The sequence below is a fragment of the Aulonocara sp. 'chitande type north' Nkhata Bay genome, linkage group LG19 (genome assembly GCF_057382095.1).
Source record: "Aulonocara sp. 'chitande type north' Nkhata Bay isolate Kocher_YH1m ecotype deep benthic linkage group LG19, A_spYH_male_GT1.1, whole genome shotgun sequence".
NCBI classification, from domain to species: Eukaryota; Metazoa; Chordata; class Actinopteri; order Cichliformes; family Cichlidae; genus Aulonocara; species Aulonocara sp. 'chitande type north' Nkhata Bay.
In genome coordinates, this window is record NC_141362.1 from 22614985 (window position 1) to 22637235 (window position 22251).

General features: G+C 40.1%; 1 protein-coding gene across 1 annotated transcript in view; it reads left to right on the forward strand.

The window, feature by feature from the left end:
* slc25a21 (solute carrier family 25 member 21) overlaps window positions 1-22251 on the forward strand; it is an 88968-nt gene that overhangs the window by 56415 nt on the left and 10302 nt on the right. The window contains exons 3-4 of the mRNA XM_086275154.1: window positions 3589-3637; window positions 15603-15686. Of these exons, the coding sequence (XP_086131280.1) occupies window positions 3589-3637; window positions 15603-15686 (133 nt within the window). The remainder of the gene's footprint in view (window positions 1-3588; window positions 3638-15602; window positions 15687-22251) is intronic.

The following is a 22251-nucleotide window of genomic DNA, read 5'->3' on the forward strand; positions in this document are numbered from 1 at the left end:
TTTGATGAAGTGTTTCCATTGGACATTAGCAGGAAAAAAATGAGCTGTCTAACATAATTGTTTGGAATTAATTGCTTCTCTGAAAATAGTCTCTATAAATCAGAATTTATTGCAGCAACAACTTGCATCTTTTGTGGACCTGTCATCACTTATGTAATAGCTGTGCCCTTTCTCGCAGTGTATTCTTTGTACTTTGAGTGAGAGGACACGCCACATCATTGTTCTGTTTTTATTCCACCTAGTTTTCCCAAAATGCAAATATGTTATCAAAATAATCACAAATTGGTTGCATACAACTACTGTAGCTGCTGTTTACAGGTTTTTTGACAAATAGAAAACTTCCGTGTGATTATATGTGCTAATATAAAATTGATTTCTAATACAAATGAATCGATTTTTCAGCACTGCTGGAAATCACTATGGAGTGTCTTATAAATAAACTGCTGTGTGAGTGAGATGTCATGTAGAGGTCAGTTTAGGATTATGGCCACAAACTTTATTTTTTTTCTTCAAGTCCACACAGCCTGTCAGTTCATCTGCCATCAACTCTTCTTCAGATGTCCTGTTTGCAAGGGTGTTAGACAAATACTCAGACAAACACAGCTGAGTTTTGCATTAGTGCTCGTCATCACTTAATCCTTTTGCAACTGCCATCTTGGAGGAACAAAGCAGCATACATTGCTAACTGACACGCTGTGGTCCATAATGCACTTAGACTTACATAATGATACCCTGAGAAGTGAAACACACCTCATGAATTGCTGTACCTAAATTGCATACTGTGGCAGACCTGTCAGTTGGTAAAGAGTATCTACTTATACTGGTTTGGTTATAATTATGTATCCTTTAGGCCCAGTTTCCCATACATAGATTAAACCTAGTCCTAAATCAAAAGTTGTTTTTCAGTAGGGATTAGATTTTTCTGTTAGTCTAGGGTTACATTTAATCCATGTATGGGAAACTGGATGACAGATTTCCTGTAATCTGAGGTTGATCACAAGGCCCGAAAAACTAAAGTAATCATTTTAGTAAAGTATTCAGATGTGCACAGATAGTCACACCATAGTGTAATGGTTTACACGTCCCTTTGGAGGAGACACACATCTCCTGTGGGGTTGCATCAGGAACAGCATGTGGGGGAAAATCTGCCAAATGAAATGTGCCGAGCCGCCTGCTGTGTCGACTTCTTGTGAATAAGTCAACGGCCAAAAGAAGCATCTTCGTCTTTTTCTCTATTTAGATACGCACAGATGCAAAATGTATTCCATGGTTTTAAAAGAATGTAAATAATAGATTACTAATAGATTTTCTGCTCTGTTGTTTTCAGTGTAATTTCTGGTTTGTTTTAATCTCTGCTCATTCTACAACCTAGAGACACGGGCTTTTATTTAGCCATAAAAATGTAGTAGCACCTTTTGTTATGATACAAGTAGTAATGGCTAACTCATATTTCATTTCCACATCAATTCACGAAAATACGTTTTGCATTTTCCCTCCATTACACTTAATGCGGGAGCAATCCTGCTCTGCTGACTATGGCGTGGTGTTGGCCCTATTTTACATGCGACTCCTGCTTTACTTTTAACTTAGATCACACAGAGGCTCACAATGAGTTGGGGAGAGTTGTATGTCTTTATCTTTGTTTGCCTTCCTCACAAGTGTCCACTGTTTGAAGAAGTTGTCTCTTTTTCCCCTTTGCACTTCCTCCTCTAGTCAAGTCAAGTCAAGTTTATTTATAAAGCACATTTAAAAACAACCAAGGCTGACCAAAGTGCTGAACAATAAAATACAATCACCTTGAGCATGTTCAGTCACTTCCCAGAAAGTGCACAGGCTGATCGAGCAAACAGGCAGGTTTGGTTTCATCATGTAATCTGATTACCCGTTGAAAGATTTGACGTGCCTCGTCTTCACATCAGGCCTATTAATAGAGAGGACAGAAAACAATCTGTCCAATGGACGGTTGCATTTACCTCTCCAGCGCAGTGTCATTAAGAACCAAAGTCAGGTCAACTGAGCCGTAACAGATGGAATTTTGTTTGACTCTCTGCCACTGGCAACTTGGTTCAGTGCTTCTTAGTTCTCCCATTCGTACATTAAGATGCAACTGTAGACAAAGTAATTTTTACTGTGGTATTTCACTTGATAATTACTTCCCTGGAAAAACCCCAGAAGACACACGCTTTTATAGACAATATGTTTAATTGAGCAAATTAGAAAGACCCCATATTGCACAGCAGCTGTGTACACACACAGTGGAATCTGCAAGGGAAGCCCTCAGAGCCCCAGTAAAGGGATGCAGTGAGAATCGCCAGTTCAAAAAAAAAAATCCTGATTGAGTCAGAGAGCCTCCGTGCCAAAGCAGTGGCTTTTCAACACAGATGCACATAGTTAGCATGTGTGTGAAACCTCAGAGCCTTTCAATGATCACCCGGGTGCATTGATTCTGCTGGCATATTGCTGATGTACTGGGTTTGCACGGGTGATATAGTCGGTGGCTTCAGCACTCAGAGGGTTTTTGGACAGAAAAAGAAGTCTTGCCGGATCTCTCATTCAGACCAATGCATAAAAAACTGAGAATTACTGAAGTAGCTGCTGTTTCCAAAAGGCAGAGTGATAATCAGAGTGATGATGAGGTTCTTATGTAAAGTTGCTTGGACTTGCATGGGTTGCACCTCAAAACCATTTGGTAGAAACATGAAAAAATGTAATTTTTACAGAACTTTCCAATTTAAATGGGTTTAAAATGAAAGCGAAACATATCACATGAACGAACATTCACTGTTTTTCCCCAGTTAGACGTTAAACAAGCTTCTTATCAGATTGTTTACAGGGTGACTGTCACACACACTGTGTTGCTATCTGATGGTCACAGAGATTTCGCATACATCTACAAGTTCACATGATCTATGTGGAAGATTTGATTGGCTCACAGCACTGATGTGATTTACAAAAACAGAAGACTGACAAAAAAGTCATAACAAAAAAATAGACTGATAAACGTTTGTCACGTTATCACTGTTTGTAGATTATTTATTATTTTATTCACATTTAGTTATGTTTTACTAAAATCTCTAAAAAAAAATTGTGTGCATGGGTTGACTGTCCCAAACCTAAATATGCTCAGTTTAGACTAAGTAGCAATTGCTGAGCATTTGGAAAGCCAACTTGAAACTATAGAGACTCAAACTCATAATTTTCAATTACTCTCATTTCTGACAAACGTATGCTGCCAATGAATCTTTCTTCAACATACTTAATGCTGTCTTAACCATCAGAAATGTCTGGTTTCTGTTTGTAGTCCAGTTGTATTGACCAGTCATGTTTGAGCAGGCTTTGGTTTCATGCTGGTAAACAGTCTGTGCAGAACGCAGAAGGAGTGCATTTGCAGAAATACAATCTTGAAACCGTTGGAAATCATCCAGTGACTGATAAAAAATGCTTTTCATTTATCTTCATTCGTAAGCAGTCATCAGTGCAGTGAACAAAAACGAAAGCAAGGAAAATAGAGACCGAATTACCTATTCTTTTTAAAGTGACTAATCTTGACTGTTCTTTTTTTTTTTTTTTTTTTTTTACTTTTTTTAGGTCTGGTAGAGATCTGCTTGATGCATCCCCTCGATGTGGTGAAGACGAGGTGAGCCACATTTTCAAAATAAAAAATTCCTGCAATACCTTTACCAAATGGCTACTTACAAGGACGCCATTTCAGTCCACATCTGCCTTGAATCTTCTTGGTGGGCATTTGCATCTATGCTGTGAAGTTCCGAGCATACCAGGTCCCCCAGCTCAGCATGCCAAGCCAGTTCTGCAATCCACATTTAAGCAGGCCAAGACAAATGCCAAGAGCCTCAGACGTTTTGTGGAAAATGAAATGCATCATTTACCCATTTATTCCTCACACAATGTTAAGGTTAGATGTTTTCTGTTTTTAAGTCACTCTTCTTTTTTTTGCCTCGTTACCTTATTTAAAAAAAAGGCCCAGACCTTTTCTTTCTGAGACTTGCAGAATAAAGCCCATGTCACCGAATCTGTTTGCAGTGTTTTAATGCCTTGTTTCCGTTACCATCTCCTGTTTGTGTGTTATGCAAGAGCGGCAGCAGTCACGAGCTGCAGAGTGATCAGGAGCCTCACACCACAGCGTCTCAGCCAGCCATAAACAGGTCGTGGGCTACTACTAAAGCTTTATAGGCTTTCACAGGCCCAGCCAAGACCCCTGGCTTCGTTCTGGGCCCCCCTACCCCCATTCACTACTTGTCCGTAAATTGTGCAGCTTTTTCTGTCATTTACGGCTGCAGTTTCTTGGTAAATAAATTGCTCGGCGTGCCTTTTAAAAAAGTGAGATGGTTGCACTTTAAAGGCAGTGCCACCACCAGAACACAGAAAAGGAAGCACGGGGGATAAAAGCCAGGGGTGAGCGGTGTTGTATTAGTCGATATTCGATACTTTGAAGGCATACCGTGTGATTTATGGTCATGTGTGGAAGCTATTGGGGTTTATTACAGGTAAGTCTTGAGCGCTGCCTGTCCATCCTCACACAGGGTCAGGGTTAAAAGTGCACTCACTATTTGCTTTGTAATGCGCTTCCTTAAAAAGTGGTAAAAGCTGCACTAAAACTGGACAGGTTTATCTGTTTGTTTTCTGTTTGTGTCGCCATGTGTTGACGTTGATAGGCAGATTTTGGCTGGGAATTGGTCAGTGTAATCTGATTCCTTTCTGTCTTAAATAGGGGATTTTTAAAAATTAATTTAAATCACCACTATAATCAGTATATGAATTTATAAACAACAGGTAGTTGCTGTTTATTTGGCGTGATAATTACACACACAGCTTGTATCTTTGCCGTACACATACAATGCCATGTATGTGTAAATATGCATTCACACTGTACATGTTCACACATGTTCTAACACTTAGTATCTACACATGAATTCATAAACCAAGCATTACATACCAGCTAATTGGGAAACTGAGGGAGCTGAAGTCTATTAGCAGGAACCTTGGAGCCGAGACGCAGACACACCTCCACTGGGTTTCTCTCGCTCTCTGTGTCTCTCCCTCTCTCTCTCAGGCATGGCTCTTATTAGGCACTGGCTCCTGCTTTATTGTCCACCGGTCCAAATTGAACAGCAACTGGTGTAAATTTACTTTTTTCCACCAACACAGAATCAAAGGAGCTTTTTTTTCTTCCTTTTTTTCTTTCTCCCTTTTTCTTTCTTTTGTAGTAAACCCGCCCTAATGTGTACCTGCCGTGGAGTTGATGTTTACCTGTATTGCGAATGAGGATTTGGCTTTCTCCTCTTTCACAGGGACGGGGGGAGCGAACTGCAGATTTAGGACTAACATCAGCAGTTTGCTTCTCCACCAGTAGCCAAATACTGCTGTTATGAATCAACAAAATGTAATGTCACGGACCATTTGGCAGCTTTTACTCGTCCAAGATGACTGATTTGGTAGATAAAGAAATAGCTAGACAATGTAATAGCTCTACATATCTATTAAAGCACTTTTGAATAATGATAGCCAGCATTTCATTAAAGCACATTCGACATTGCTTTAAATATGGGCAAAAGTAAAAGTCTTGTCAGATGACTCACAGTGTGTATTTTTGCCTTTGTTGCTGCACTTTAACTCTCTGTGGTGTGTTTACTGACCAGTCAAGCCATGACTCCTGTTACTCACCTTTGCTAACAAGTACATCTATCTTACATCTGAGGGACTCCTGCTGAGCCCACCTGCCATCAGTTTGACTTACAACCGCTTTCATCGTTAAAAGAGAGTTAAACATACAGTTTCTTGGGCACAAGACAGCATTTTATATTTTTGTGCAGCAAATGAATCAGTAGAGGTTATGTCTTGATAAAAAAAATTCTTAACTGCAAAGTGAATTTAGTGTGAATTGCCCTTTTGGTAATATAATGCACATTTCTGTTAATTGTCATACAATTTCAGATAATTTAATTCAAAATATACCACTCAGAGGTTTTGACTTTTCTTATATTGTGCACTCCTCTGGATAATAAAAAGCCTCAGATATAAATAAAGCATACTTCGCACAAAGCAAAGTTAATTGCCCTTGACCCTGATACTCCCGTCATGGACATGGGCAGGAATGTGGAGGTGAAGAAGGGGGTGGGGGGGGGGGGGGGGGGTGATACGACATGGGAAGGGGAGGGCAGTCGTCACTCTAGCCGAGAGAGACAGTGGGACCGGAGTTACAGCTTTTCATTAACCTGGAAACCACCTAGTTACATGGTTCATGGGCTGTTCTCAGCTCACTTGGAGGTAACAAAGGGTGTCGGGCGGCACTTTCTGTAGGGGGGCTGTGCGCTCGGGGCACCCCATCTGAATCTGATCAGGTTCCCCCTCTCATTAGAGAGTCTCAATGAGCCCGCATTTCCCTTCATGTTGAGATCCTGTTACATGGAGCTCCACCCTTATAAACATGCATGCGCAAACATACTCACACACACATCTGAAACAGCTTCCCATCAACCCTTATGCTGTGCTTCCTTCCAGAGAATGAAACCACACCTTCCTCATGTCTGTGTCTGCCTAAGCAGCTTGTGTCACAGGGAAGCTATTTTTGCTTCTACAGTGCATACATGATCGGATGTGTTTGTTTTAATAAGGCCCCATATTTTTTAAGCAATCGCTCTGACGGAGCCACTCCTTCTTTCTATCTTGTCGCCCTCTGCACCAATTCTGCCTTTTTGCCATTCTAGTTTTTTGTATCCTCTCCTTACGTATTCCTTGTTTGTTCCTCTAAGTCTCTTTCTTTGTCCTCTAACTGCGCTTCATTCAACTTTTTAACCTTTTAAATACAAACGCTTTCTCGTGTTTTTGCATTCTTCTGTGGTTTCAGTTTTTCAGCAAACGTCTCAGTTAACCTGTTGTTTAACCACTACGGTTGTTAATATAAACCTTATTACATAACTACTTCATCAATATCATGTGGAATCTATTGTTTAAACTTGCATCTTTTCTTCTGAATTTGTAGTTAGTTGAGCGATTATATAATGTTTTGTTTTAGATCCCTGTTGTACATGTTTAGAAGATTTGTATTGAATTGTGCAATTCTGTAAATTGTGTTGTATGACATGGCTGTCACTGCAAACCACTAAGCCTGCCAGTAGCTTGTTTCAAGCCTGATTAGAAAAACCTGGTACTAGCCCTCAATTGGGGCAGTATCCATGGAAACACTACCTTCATTTGGTCACAGCACGCATGAAACTTGCTGAGCTTGAAAGTGCTCTTTGATGAGGGCTTTGACAGATGACATCCAGGCTTTTTGGGCAACATGTGACAGCACTAAGGATAGTGAGAGGTTTCAGGCCTCCTCCCTCCACGTCTGTTTGCCCCCAACTGTTTGGTGAACCCCTGTGCACTTAAGGAGGAATCCCTGACACAACCCTCAAACAGCAGGGCACAAAGCAGTAGCAGTCTGATAGCTGATCTTTCCTTGTAAAGGAAAGGCAGGTCAGCGGTAGTCAAGCTGGCTTCTAATCCCCCCCAGCGCTCTCAGTCCGCAGGGCAAGGCTTCGCTCAACATGTAAAGCTAGACACATGCCGGGCGAATGCAGGATAAACTCAACTTAGTCAGTGCATTGCTTGAGTGAGTTAGTTGTGAGTCCAGTTCAAAAGGCAGAGAGCAATTCTTTTCATGGGCAGAGCAGAACTGCATATTTGGCAGGACTACAATATGAATAGTCATAGCCTAGTCACGCTCGCTTGCATTTCTCAATGGTGAAAAATGCAGTTCAACATAAGTGTTTGTAATATGGTTCATTAGACTGTTGTACTTACCAAGTCTGCCATCCTAATAACACACTATGAATAATTATTTATATGATTATGTTGATTATTTTTACTCATATTGAGCATAGCACAGGTTGAGGCAATCCTCAAAGTCAAGCTAAGCTAGCAATCATAGTTCATCTGGTATTGTAGAATAGTATTACTAATGCTAATAATAACTAATGCTATTCTGTATACTCAAATGGCAGTGGTAAAAATGGTAAATGGCCTGTATTTGTATAGTGCTTTACTAGTCCCTAAGGACCCCAAAGCGCTTTACACAACCAGTCATCCACCCATTCACACACATACATTCGTGATGGCAAACTACATTGTAGCCACAGCCACCCTGGGGCGCACTGACAGAGGCGAGGCTGCCAGACGCTGGCGCCACCGGGCCCTCTGACCACCACCAGTAGGCAACGGATGAAGTGTCTTGCCCAAGGACACAACGACCGAGACTGTCCAAGCCAGGGGTCAAACCGGCAACCTTCCGATTACAAGGCGAACTTCCAACTCTTGAGCCACGATCGCCCCGCAATCGCAATGCTCTACTTTAGTCTGTCTTCACTGCTTTCTCTGCAAGCAGCTTTGCAGCCCACCTTCATACCAACTCTTTCTTTTCATCCTGTGTATCTGTGTATATAGGTTGGCATTAATGCCTCCTCTCCTCTGTAACCTAGAGAGCTGTACTGCTGGTTTTCCTGCTTCAGGCTTTTTTTCCATTGATGCACTTTAAAGGGTGGGTAGAGACTACTAGAACAGCACAGAACCACCAAATATAAATTACTGCAAATGGAAATAATAATTTTCTTTCGCTAAAGCGGTCCTGACTGAAATGCGAACGATGTAGAAAGGCAGAAAGTAGGGGTGCGGTGGGTTGAGGAGGTGCATCGGTCAATACATCCCACGTTTATGCTGACAGTTCATTTTGTCACAGACCTGCAATTAACATTTGTGGTTTTGTTAACCGTAACCATAATCTTTCTCCTACCAAGTGTTTTAATGTGCCTAACTTATACCTCTGTTCATCATAACCACAGTTTTTCCAAAACCTGTGCAGTACTATACTAAACTTTCTGCAGATGCTGCAAAAATAGAGTAAAAAATCTTTTTTTTAAATTGCTTTTGAAACATTATGAGATCCTTCTGTCTTTTATATGATGGGTGTTTGACTTTTTGATGGTGATTTTGTGTTATTTTTGATTTTTTGTAACTGTTGCTCCATTGTGACTTTATTGTATTGCACAGTGAAAAATAAAATTCATTAAAAAATCAAAAGGAGTTTAAGCAATACAATACAAGGCTCATGATCCTTCCTCTAACCTTCCTTTAAGTGCAACTTCACCTTCAAATAAGTTTGTCAGCTCTTGCGTTATATGTGGGCAGCTCTCCCAAGATGACGCCATCAATAAGTCCAAAAATAGTTCAGTGAAAAACAGTGACATATCCCTGAATATACCCTTCCTTCTGTTGAGCAGTTTTAATGAAAAACGTTTAAAATATCAAAGAACTAAGAACTGAAATGTTCCATCTCTTTTCAGGCAAGTCACTGCTTAGTCAAGCCAGATTTGTGTCATCGTGACATTGGTGACTTTTACATCAGTGTTTTTCACGGGTTTATTCAAACATGCCAAAACATCACAGAAAAATAGCTTATATTGTATGATCCTTACAGTCTGTTTGTCATCCTGTTTGGTTGCCTGGTTTTCTCATATTCATCTGAAGGCACAACAGTTGCGCTCTTGGCGTTGCACCAGTTTGCAACCCAAGAACTTTTGTTTGTGTTGTTGTCCAGAAAGCTACATTTCTTCTTGGTTTCAAACCATACTCTTCTGAATGAAGTCTAGAGTTAGATCATCAAGTTCTTTGGCGTCCTTATTGGTACTCACCCCATATGTAAAATCATCCTACATCAATATGACTGTATTCATTCAGACTTTTTTTTGGAAGTGTTACAGAAACAATCCATTTAGGTTGACGGCTATTGTGGATTAAATGGAAATTTCGACAAACCGCTGACATGTTACATTTTGGTTGGATTAACAGAAAGGCATGCATGTCTGAAAGATGTTACTACCCACTTATTTTAACCTGACTTTCAACCATAAAAAAGCCTTTAAAAACCACACCCATAGTTTTACAGTTGTGACAGATGTTACTAGAGTTACACACAGCTGTTTGAGCTATAGCTAACAGTCATATGGATTATTATAGAAGTTTGTGTTATAGAGGTGCATGTAAAGAGCATATGGCCTGTCAGTGTTTGTAGTTGAGCACCTGTATTCATTATCAGTGAAGAGGTTCACATTCCAGTGCACTAATTACAGAGTAAAAACATAGAGGGCTTTGATTTCACTACACCCTCACTGTGCTGCAACCACACGGCTGCCCCCCTGCCGCACCATTTCAAAACTCAGACATACATGTCTGTGCATCCTTTATTTATTACTAAAGTTCCAGCCTCCCGCGAGAAGCTATTCCCACATTGGAGTCGCTCTTACACAACATTTCAAGCTCAGCACAAATTGTTGTTGCTTTGGAACAACTCGTAGTTGTTTGGCAGTTTCTTTACTCTCTAGATTGCCTCTTTTCTTTCAGTCATTAAATCTTTTAAATCCAATTAAATTGATATTTCGTACTAGTGCCTAAAGCGTAGGTATAAGTTTGTTCCCATTTTTTCATGCAGTGTTTAGGCAGATAGAGCCAAGCATGTTTACTGCACCGGACTACACAATGGTGTGTAATATGTAGTTGACATTGCTCTGAAAGTGATCTGGCCTGTGGGTGAGAAGAAGTCACTGCTCAAGCATTCCAGACTTATTTAAAAACCTTGGCATGATTTGGTTGTAACTTTCATAGGTCTGCATCACTGACTAGATCCATAATTCTTCATGTCACTCAAGCTCTTAAAATAACTGGATTTAAGCTAAAAGATCTGGATGGCGTCCAGTAAAAATTACTGTGGCCTGCACTTGCACAAAGCGTTATGCTTACTTCTTAGTCAGTGATACCAGATAAGGGCAGATAGCAGTTTGTCCAAGAAAGAGTTTAAGAGATATATGTGATGAAAAGAAAGTTGAAAGAAAAGCAACAGAGAAAGGTAACAGTATTCTTCTTTATCCACACGTGGCTGGGTGACTCTTTTTCAACAACTTTCTGATCAGTAAGTCTTTAAATAACAATATTACAAGCCCTGAGACAAACTGGCATCTACACCCTAAAACATCATGACACAAATGTTTAAACAAATGAAGAATGTAACAGCAAGATGACTGAATTTCTTGAAACAAGGCCTCTGTAGTTTAACCTCCTAAGACCCGAACTCTTCCACCGCATGCATTTTTAATTTCTCTTTGATATTTCGGCATATTGGGGCCCGATGAATGTAAAAACAAAGAATTACCAGATTTTTTTTTTTACCTTATTTTTGTTTTTAAGAAAAATAAGAGCCACATATGAGGATATTCGTTTAAAATTTTCATAGAACAGTAGCAGTATAATGTCCTCGTAAGTGGATATCAGGCCCTTATTGTGTAAAATTTAGTATTTTGGTCTAAATAACCCAAAATGTAATGTCAGGTCCTAGGAGGTTAAGTATGATTATTGGCAAATTCAGTCGAGACCTGAGCCAAGGCTGAGACATGTCATGTTGGTAGCTCATGGGAGTCTAAACAATATTGCAGAAGTTCCCAACCGTGGCTTCTACTGTCCTCTCCTGGACTACTCTATGACTGATGAGATAATCAATCAAAAGACTAGTACCTTAATTATCGAAAAAGAGAGTTGGTCTAGTTTTAGCCATGATAAAAAAATAATAATATTGAGTTATAGTAACCTGAGTTTTTTTTCTTTGTTCTTAATTTGTACTTGAAGAACCTGCAAAAGAGGTTTTACTGTTTTACTTTTACTTTTATATGATGCCATAATTAAAACTGCACCATAGCGCCATAATTTCAACTAACAGCAGTTGGCAGAGTTTAAAAGACTCTAGATTAAACACCCAAGAAATCCTTCCTGTTATGCAATCGTTTTCTGGAAATGGTGGTAAGACTGCTCATTTTTTCCACCTATCTGATCCACTTCTGCAGCAGTCACGTTCTAAATTTGCCACAGTCCACTCTAACACAGAGTTATCTCTTAGTCAAGCAGAAGTTTGTAATGCTCAAAGCATTTGAGGTCCCAGTCTTAGACTGGCCCTGCCTCATGGTGTTTTATGCAGCTTTTTTTCTTGCTCTTCTCCAGTAACACTGCCTGATCTCAGGTCACAAGGGTCACAGCATATGAGCAGACATCTGGACTAGCGAAACAGTCCCAACATCACCACTGGGATTCAGAGGAACCAGTTTTATCAGTGTGAGAGAGAATCCAGAATGACAGAAGGATTTTGTAGCCCCTTTAACAACCAGACTAACTTTTTTTCTGATATCCAGACTGCATGTATAATTTGGGATTTCCCAGATCCAGTGGGTGCTGGTGAAACCTAACCTGGCCTGGTCCAGATCAAACTCTGGCAGCCTGCCGTGTTGCAAGCACCAAAAGTTTATCACTTCCCTTGAGCTCCCATCTCACATCTTCTTCCCCTTTAATATTTTTTCCTATTCTGTTCTCCAAAGGTTTGTCTTTATATCCCTTCTGCTCCTATTCTCAGTTTTTCCTGTAACAGTTTTATTATAGATTTAATATATCAATTTTTTCTTTGCTCATTTCTTTATGGACAGGGCATAGATGAGTTGAAATCAAACTTAAGTGTGATACACCTTAATTTATGGTGCTTTTTAAATCGAACACACTATTTACTCTGTGGGACTAAGTCATCTCCGTTGTCAAAACAATAAGACGGGAGCCTTTTATTTTGGCTCTTTACCCTGATGCAAGACTGTATGGCTAAAGTCACAATTGAAGGAATTTGCCATGTTGGACCATTTATGTCGGAAATGTGGTCGTAACCTCATGTACCAATGCAATGGACTTTTACCATCTTTATGATCCTGCTCATTAAAATTAACTGTCTGGTTGTAAAAAATAGACTTCCCCTTTATGTTTCCTTCTGGATTGTCTTATGTACTTCAGATCTAACATGAGAAATTGCTCAACTTTCATTCCTCCCCCTTGTGATTCACTTCTTCTTTTTCTTCAATCATATTTTTTGTTTCTCTCCTTTTTTGTCAAAGCACTTGGCATTCCAAGAGAGAAGGCATGGGCAGATCAAGGCTCTCACTGTAGCAACCAGTCCAAATACGCAGCAAAACACATAAATCATAAAACATTCATACTTGGGGAAAATTGCACTATATGAAATACTACAGTATAATAGATAGGTATAGGTAACTGCCTGTTGTAGATTAGGTCATTACTTCTCTACTTAGTGTTTTAATTAAATGTCAGTCTGTCTGAACAGCTATAAATAAGAGTTTTTAAATAAATAGCAAGTCATCAAACTCATCCAGCTATTAATTTCTTTTAAGGGAATATCCATATCTCTTAAGAAAGGCTTTTAAATCTGCCCAGTCAAACCTATGCGCTTGAATCAACCTAGCAACCCCCTTCCTATAGGCTTTTTTTTTTTTAACACAGTCTGTAGGTTCACCTCCACATCTCACCATCTATGAGATGACAGCCCATTTTGTCGGTGGCCCATTCAAGCCCATTACCACAAGGGTCTGGGAGCGGGCATAGCCTTGCTAAGCCCTGAAACACTCCTCTGCTATCCATAAAAATACAAAGAATGGGGCTCTAGCCTTCTACTGCACATTCCTTTACCTTTTTGACATCTTTGTGGATGCCTGACATTTGTGCTTTTATAGGTATTGGAGGTCAGGTGGACGAGGTCTTTCGTATTATTTAAACAAGAGTGCTTGTCTCGTTTGCAGAATCACCAACCTGCCCTCGCCTTCACCCTCTCCCGGGTAGCTCTGGGCCTATAAAGCACAAGTACAGAGAGAGTAGGATGTGGGTGAAGAACAAATGGGGGAGCCTTGATGAACTTGCAGATTTCATCACCTCTTGGTATACTGTATCTCCATTAGCTTTCACTGATGATTGAAGAAGATGCTCCAAGCAGTGTGTTTTAAAGAAGCCCCAGGGTTTTCCTTGGGTCTTCCGTCTATAGAGTTTATGACTTGCAGGGCTGACTCCAAGGCCAAGCAAATCTGCCAGAGCAATATAAAGGATATCTTTTGCTCTTCTTCAGCCAACCAGTATATCTTTGTATTCACTGAGGCCGTGTTAACAGAAACTAGAGCTTTTTGTCTGCACAAATCCCCCCAAACAGGACATCCACTCACAACCAACTGAAGCTTTGGGTCTTGTTTTCTACAACTGGTTGCTGTGAAAAGCAACACAAGCAGTTTCCTAGCCAGGGGCCTGACAGTTCCCCTGCTGCCATAAGTTCTTATATTCATCCCTATTATCTTCTACTCCCTGGGCCTTTCTGCTTGGTCCCTGGCTTTTATGACAGGGTAGAAGAGGGCCATGAGGAAATGAGGTGACCCCGGGGTTACGAGTGGAGTCAGGGGGCTGGAACTGGACCACGGCATTGCCAACCTCACTCTCTTAGGGCCAGTTCGGGTCGAAGTAGGGCAAGAAAAGGAGACAGGGGGAGACTGAGGACAGAGTGCCTTCCATCCTTGACCCCTTCATCATATGACTCTAATTAAGCCAGATTTGAATTTGTTTACAAGCCCCTGTGGTCTTAAATCTTCTTGGTCTTTGCCTCCTCCCAGTACCCCCTGTTTCACCATCATCTCATACCTTGAGTCCTTCTTTTCTTCTTGTCTTTAATATGGTGTCAGACATCTATTTATTATCCTGTTTTTACTAGTTTTCAGGAACCAGTTACAAGCTATTTGGGAATCCACCAAATAGGATTTGAGGGACACCCCTCTAAGATGTTAATCTGTTAGTGATATGAAAGGCCGCTCACCCCACTAAACTTCCCCTCCACTGGAACCTGGGGGCTCTTTATGGCCCCATCAGGCACCCGCGTGGACGACTTACTGCTGACCTTGTGACCTAGAAGTTGAAGCCATATGAGGAGGGAATCTTTCTCTTGTCCCATTACTGCCTGCTTTTTTTACTCGTGTCTCCTGCTTCGCTCCTCAGAATTGCTAATGTTATTTAAGATCTTCAAGTTAGATTTTGTCATCTTGTTAAACACAGTTGTCATCATCTCATTTCACATATAAGACGTTAGTTATTTCATCATGTTTTCTCTAATTCCAAGGCATACAGTGGTGTTAAATGAGGAGTCTTAAATGAGTACCTGAAGCTCTTTACCACTAACAAGCATGATTTCTATTCATTCTTTCAAGATTTACACACAGCTCACCAGACTTTATTAGAGAGGTACCTGCATGTTTGCTGTACAACAAAAAGTCACTCGACTGGCTCCATCGTATTAAAAATTTACACGTAACTCAAGAGCTGTTACTATAGGCTTGCTGGCATGTTAGTACCTGAAATGCTTTGTGCAAAAGGCCTGGTCCTGGTGTGTTGCATGGTTAATTGGATCAGTTGGGTTAAATAAATGTTTAAGTTCTCTCCTGCACTGAGTGGAAGGAGCCTCTCATCATAGTGGAGGAGGGAAAAAAGAGAGGGAAGAAAATAGAGGGAAAACAAGCTCAAATTTGTGCTTTTGAAGCCATGTCGGAGTATAGCCTACACAGGAAATGAGGATAGAAATTAAAAGAAACCAACATCTAGCTATGATAACAGTCCCTATGCAGAGTTAACATAAGTTGATGGAGCTGATGATCATAATATTTAAAGTAACTGAATTTTTAATCAGAAATTTCTTGTTGCAGGTTTCAGATCCAAAGAGGCACCACTGACCCCACCAGCTACAAGAGCCTGGGTCACTGCTTCCGGACAATTTTCCAGAGTGAAGGGTAGGTTATCCTCAGTAGTGATTCAAAATAACACGGGAAGCCACTCATGAGTCTTTCTGTTTTCCTGCACATGAAAAACACAAAGGTTGATAGTGCCATTATTTGCCTATGCTTATTAAATTCATTTCTTTTTAATAGTTCCTTGAGGGGCAAAAGTCAAGCACAAACTCAATGAATGCATCTTTATTACAACAACCTAGAACAATAAAATGTACTGTGACATCAAGGCAAAACTTTAAGTTGGCCACCAAAAACTTGGTGTTTGCTTATGCTGTTGTGTCCATAGGTATGCTATGCTTTTTATGTCTTTAATTCTTAGGAAAAGCTACTGTTGCTGTCATACTAACAGCATATCAGGGAGAAAAGTATGTAGTCAGCTATGCTGTGAGTGACATTTCTTCCAAACATGCTGCTTTATTTAAATGTAACCAAAAGTTATGTGGTTTGGTGGCTATAAGGATGTGAGCATTACAGTTTGGCTTCCTTAAAAATGGCTGATGTGTCTGTCAGCCTCCAAAAATATCGTGCAGCAAACCACTGAACATACCTTATTATACGCTGTATCTCGTACAGGATACGAGTAGACTAACTAAAGACAGCCATCCTGCCATGCTCCCTCCTCGTCTGCCTGCCCTGTCACAGGTCTGTGAGATAGAGCAGGCGTAGGAGAAAGTGTTTGCCACTCGCTCTGTTTACGATGAGCCGACAGCTTTACTGCGGATATAAAGTTGATCTGCTGCAAGGTGTGAGTGAGCGCAAGGCAAGAGGCTGGCTAGTGACAGTTAGAAATCCTCAGTTGGCTGGAGTTCAACACACACACTTATGCTGTTACAGTAGCCATGCCCTCTTCACCCCATACGCATGCTGACAGTGTGACATTTAACGCTTCTTTGCCTACTTTTTGGGTGTGTCCTGCTGGACTAACCTTGTACGAATTTCCAGAGAATTCTTTTGGCACATAAAATGGTTGACATAAAGCGTGGCGTTCACAATATCAACATAAGCTTTTGAGTGCTGTTTGAGTGTGATCTCATCTAACAAAGTCGAGACGTGCCGCAGAATCACTGAATACGGAAGATCCACTTCCTTGTCGACCAATTATCATTAACAGTATATTTTTGCTGAGTATGTAATCACTCCCCAGTAGCACTTTGAGGATTACCTACAGGCCAAACCACTTAGTTATAATTTATATAAATAGTGTTAGGCCCCACTGTTGTAGAATTATTATTAAAAATAAACTTCTCCCGTCAGCTCATGGCAGAACAGGGCCAACACCAGACCTCTCTCTCACTCTCTCTCTCCCTCTTTGAGGCGGTGAGGGAGGAAACCTGAGCTCTAAAGTTGAGCTCAGTGACTAAGCTGAAGAAAGACACAAGCCTGGACACAATAGCTGCACCTATAGTATTTAATTTCATATACAAGGAGATGCACGTGAATGCTTAACACGAATTAAGAGTTATATCTGTTAAAATTTTACATTTGCCATCTCTGAAATATAGCATGAAATCCTGTAGCTGTGCTCATAAGTGTGTGACCGTGTGAACTACACTCACTAACACTTGGTTGTGTATTGCCTTACAGTCTGCACTTCTTTCTTTTTTTGCATGTGGGTGCAGCAGCGTGAGCATGTGTTAAGTGTTTCCGTCTGGAGGCAAACAAAAAGACTCTATTCTCTAGCATTCTTTGCTAGTGTGGTATCCAGAGACTGGGTCGGGACCCAAAGCGCGGCCATGGTTATATTAAAAGGGTCCATGCATTACATGAGAACGGTGGAAATACTGAAGATGAGTGACTAATGCCTGGAACTAACACTGTAGGGTTGAGGGATGTGGGGTTGAATCCAGCTGGGACCACCCATGCAAAAAATATGTATACATTCGTGGTAGTGTGAAGAAGAGCAGATACGATTATGATGATCCAGATCATGTATGAAATGCGACGGTGAAAGGAAGAGGTTAAAGGAATATTTGGCATTTTTGGAAACATGCATAACTGGGATCTCTGAAGGGAAATTAAGTTTTATAGCTTATAAAGGAAAGATAGTCCAAGATTATTAGTGAGCTTTTGATGGAGATATAGTAAGGAGGTAAAGAGACATTGTCAAGGCCAGCTGCTTTCTTCTGTTTTTAGTTTTGATCCTAAACTGACCTACTTGCATTGCATTTATAAAGGAAAATACACATATATCTAATCCTCAATTCTATTTATATAGTGCCAAATCCCAACAAGAGTTGCCTCAAGGTGCTTTATAATGAAAGGTAAAGACCCAATAATACTAGAAAGAAAACCCTCAAAATCATACGATCAACTATGAGGAAACATTTGGCAACAGTGGGAAGGAAAAACTCCCTTTTAAGTGGAAGAAACATGAACCAGGCTTAGGGTGGGGCAGCCGTCTGCCGCGACCGGTAAGGGGTGAGCAGAGGGAGTCAGGACAAAAGACACAATGTGGAAGAAAGCCAGAGATGAATAAAAACTAATGATTCAGAATCAAAGCAAGAAAGAACAGTATACTGTTAAACTACTGTTAAACCTACTTATTTTACAGACTGTGCTAGATTAATCCAAATCTCAAACCCCTGACAACCACAACATGTGCTATAGCGTCCTTTTGTTACAGCAGGTAAAAGTGTTTATCGTACAATCTCTTACGTCAGTAACACAGGGTTTTTTTTATTCTAGTTATAGCTATTCGTGACTTAGGTGACATCTAAGTTGCATAAACGGAAGCAGTTTTGGTGGATTTAATCCTGGCCACTGGGAATTCTGTTATTTAGTTCCTGTTAGGAGCAATGTCAAGTTTTAACAGGCACTAGGAAATGCTAAAATATTCCCTGTGCAACATTTTTCAGTTTCCTCAAAGACTGTGAAAATAAAATGTGTGTTCCAAAATGTAAATCGCAGCAACTTTCCAGGTTTGCACATTTTCACTGTTACGCTATTTTTGTCTGTTTTTATTTCTGTCACTGGTATCGCTGTTAGTGGATTTATTTAGTTGGTCTTTTTTGTGTAGTTGTGTCACTGACACGCTTCTCTCCAGATGGATGAAGGCTGTTAAAAAAGGAAAGGTTTATGAAAATGAAAGCCAAATTACACACACAAGCATACAAGTACACCCAACTAATGCTGGGATATACACATCCCTCATCCCTCGCTCTGTGTCAGGAGGCCATTTGTTTAGGAAAGACAAAAAGGGACTTAGTGTGTACTTTACATTGGCAATCAAATAAGGATTCAAATGATGGCCACTCACTAGAGGCCATATTTGTTCTGTAACAAATTTCACTCCTCCTTCATCACCTGGTGGCTCCCCAGCCTGACCACACCCGGGAAATCTGTGGCCACCATTTGCATGGACAAAGAGAGGAGAGGGAAAGGCCTTCCGTCTGACTGAAATAACTTGTTTACACAAACCATATAAGAGATTCATTTTTGGCTTCCAGGCAGCATTTTGCTCAGCGATAATCCCTTGCTCTGGCATGATAATGCGGGCTCAATTACCCAGAGCCAGCGCTGCTTGTGTAGCTTCAGGTGTTGATCAAATAGGCTGGATCACCTGATGAAAAGTCTTTTGATAATTAGTTGTGGTTTGCTGCTGTTTTTGCTAGGCGCCCTCGCCGCTGTGGATTCTGTGCAAGCGTAATCGCCTGTCGGTCTCAGGTTATAGTCAGTGGAAATGTGTTCCAGCAGCAAAAATATTTACACTTGTACCCAATCAACCAAGATCATCTCTGTTGACTTTTAGAGAATGTTGCCACAACAGAGCTGGTGCTGCTGTTCACAGGATACAGTCGGCCACGCCATGTTGTCCTCTTTGACTTGTATTCAATATCAGTTTGCCCTCTCTGATAGTTTCGCTTTCCCTTCGCCACAACAAATATTTAATGACCATGTGTACATTTACAGAATATTATTATCTATTATTTTTTATTTTTAGATAAAGAAATTATTTTTGGTAATAAGGCTACTTTTTATTTGTCAGTAAACTCCTTGGAAAGGCCTAAAAGATTAGTTTTTGACTCCTTAGTCCCATTAATTGCTGTCAGGGTGGTGTGTTTGTTTAGATGACAAATGGGGGGGAGGCTAGATGATTTCCTGAAACAACTGAGAAATACCGAGTAAATCGTGTCTTTTCTCTGAACCTTTTTTTTTTTAGCTGTGCATCAACCCACATTTGGAGCCTCTACTTGAGTCTCTATCTGCAGGTCGAGAAAGAGAAATTCTTATTTTGTAGCATAGCAAAGACTTTGTAATATTAGCCTTGAGTTTTAGAAGTAAATCTTCAGAACGCCATCAGGTTTCTGGTAACTATTCCTTCAAAATGACTTGTATTCCACATTGTAATGAAGGGCATGTCATAATGTGCATCTCTGATTCACTGATGTGTGTTTTCACTTTTCGAGGTTAGAGCTGGCACAGATAACTAGCCACGGAATATTTATTTTGTTTTGTATTTTTTTTTTTTAAAGAAAAGAAAACAGCTGAATGAAACTTTTTTTATTAAGGCCATCTTGCAGTTTCAAAATAACCACTGATGTCATTTGAAAGTGTTCTTTCAAGAAGTAAGGTAGCAACAAAAAAATTGAACAGAGGAAGCTTTGAAACGTTGTGATCGAAGAGCATATTTTGCATTTTCCATGAATGGAATTTGTATCATGGAAAATATCTCAATGGTAAATAAACAAGGAAGCGGGAAATCTAAAAAGCTTGTGATGGGTGGTGACCACAAAAGAATGTAGTTTTTCCATAGCAACACGTTTGTTATGTGTTTACACATCGTTGCCCTGAGCTTTGCACGGCAATTAAACAAAATATTTATTGAAATATTTATCGCAATTACACATGCATAACCCCATCTTCAGATTGATTGATTTATTATGGATAAAAATGTCCTGACCTGTCCTGTCCTTTATACTGATAGTATAAGAGTAGTGGCCTCTGCTGCTTCCCTTCTTTGAAGATTTAAACCTGTTTTACCTGTTTTAATTCAAGACAGTCCCCTTAAAACAACATTTAGGAATGATAATAGTGGAGGAGAGGTAGCTGTTGCCAGGAACAGTTTGCTATCAACACAAAAGCTAATGACTCAAAGTATCCGATGCTTCAGATGTGCTGCGTTTTAGACCTGGAGCCTGTGGCACACGTGGTAAAGTTTGACAAAAACAACATATTACAACTAGTAAGAAAAAGTTAAAGTATGTCAATCTGGCCCCATTAATGTAAACTAGACCAGTTCAAACAAATGTCCTAAATGTTCTAACATGTTTTGACCTAACTGAAGGCTGTGGGAAATGCATGTGTGTGCACTTCTGAATGTATACGAAACATGCAGTGTGCAAAACAAAGCCTACTACTGTCCTCTTGCATGTGTACATCAAAAACCAGTCAGACATTCGTGTGAATCTATATATGTGCTCTTTTGTTACTTTTCCATCAGCCGCTAACATACCTCACCTGGTTACAAAGGGGCATTTACCTATGAGAGGATAACTCAGCTTATATCCAAGAATCTGAGTGAATCTGAACACAGCATGGAAAGGTTAAGAAGAGATTTGTATATAATTCAAAAAAAGCACCCAATAAGTGTGTTAATGACTAATTTAACAATCTGTTCATTTAGTTTGTGAAGGCATTACATAAAATTCGCTTTTCCAAAATATAGCCTGTGTTCCATGTAGGCACACATCTCAATATGAATAACTCACTGTATCATTTTATTATTTTTCCTGGCTCTGACTCTGCCTTAAATCATAGCTGGATGTATGATCGAGCACAGGCAAACGACCAAATTGACTAAAATTATACAGCTACTGCTTCTGAAATATCCAACATATCAAATACTGAAAAAACACCCTTAAATCATTTCCTCAGCATATTCATGTAGAACATGTTTACCAGGGTTTGTGGTTTGAAAGTATATCTGAAAATGTGCCTTGCTGAATAAGGAGGAAGAGAAAATGTCACGCCAATCCCTTTGTGATTTTTAAACCTTTATATAAACCTTAAACAGGAATTCTGCACATTGTATGAATTCCTTAACTCAAATTTGACTAGCAAGTCACTGCGACATCACGCAAAGCCAAGTCTTTATCAAGCATGCATAGCCCTGAATAGTGGATTAAAGCTTCTTGATGCAAGGCGACAGTGCTGTCCACTGCACCACGCTGCCTTTTGACGTTCATTGGCTTCCACTTATTTCCATACAATATGAAAATCAGTGAGCAGCCATTTGAAACTTGTCTTGGAACATGGCAAAATGCATAACTAAAACTTCCTAAATCCTATGCAATCTGTACTTTGTATCCTAAGTTAGAGTTGCTGTGGTGTTGAGCTGTATTGCATTACAACGATGAATAATAAGTTGATGTAAAGTTATCAGTGTATTAGAGGATATTTCAGCAGCAGTTTGGTTGATCCGATGTACGTGTAGTGTTGATACACTACACGTACAATGTAAAAGTAAACTAACATTTTACAAAAACTTAAGTCGAATTCAGTGCCAGAGAGGGGCAGGGATAGCTCATTAGGTAGAGTGGTGGCCCCATGATCGGAAGGTCGGGGG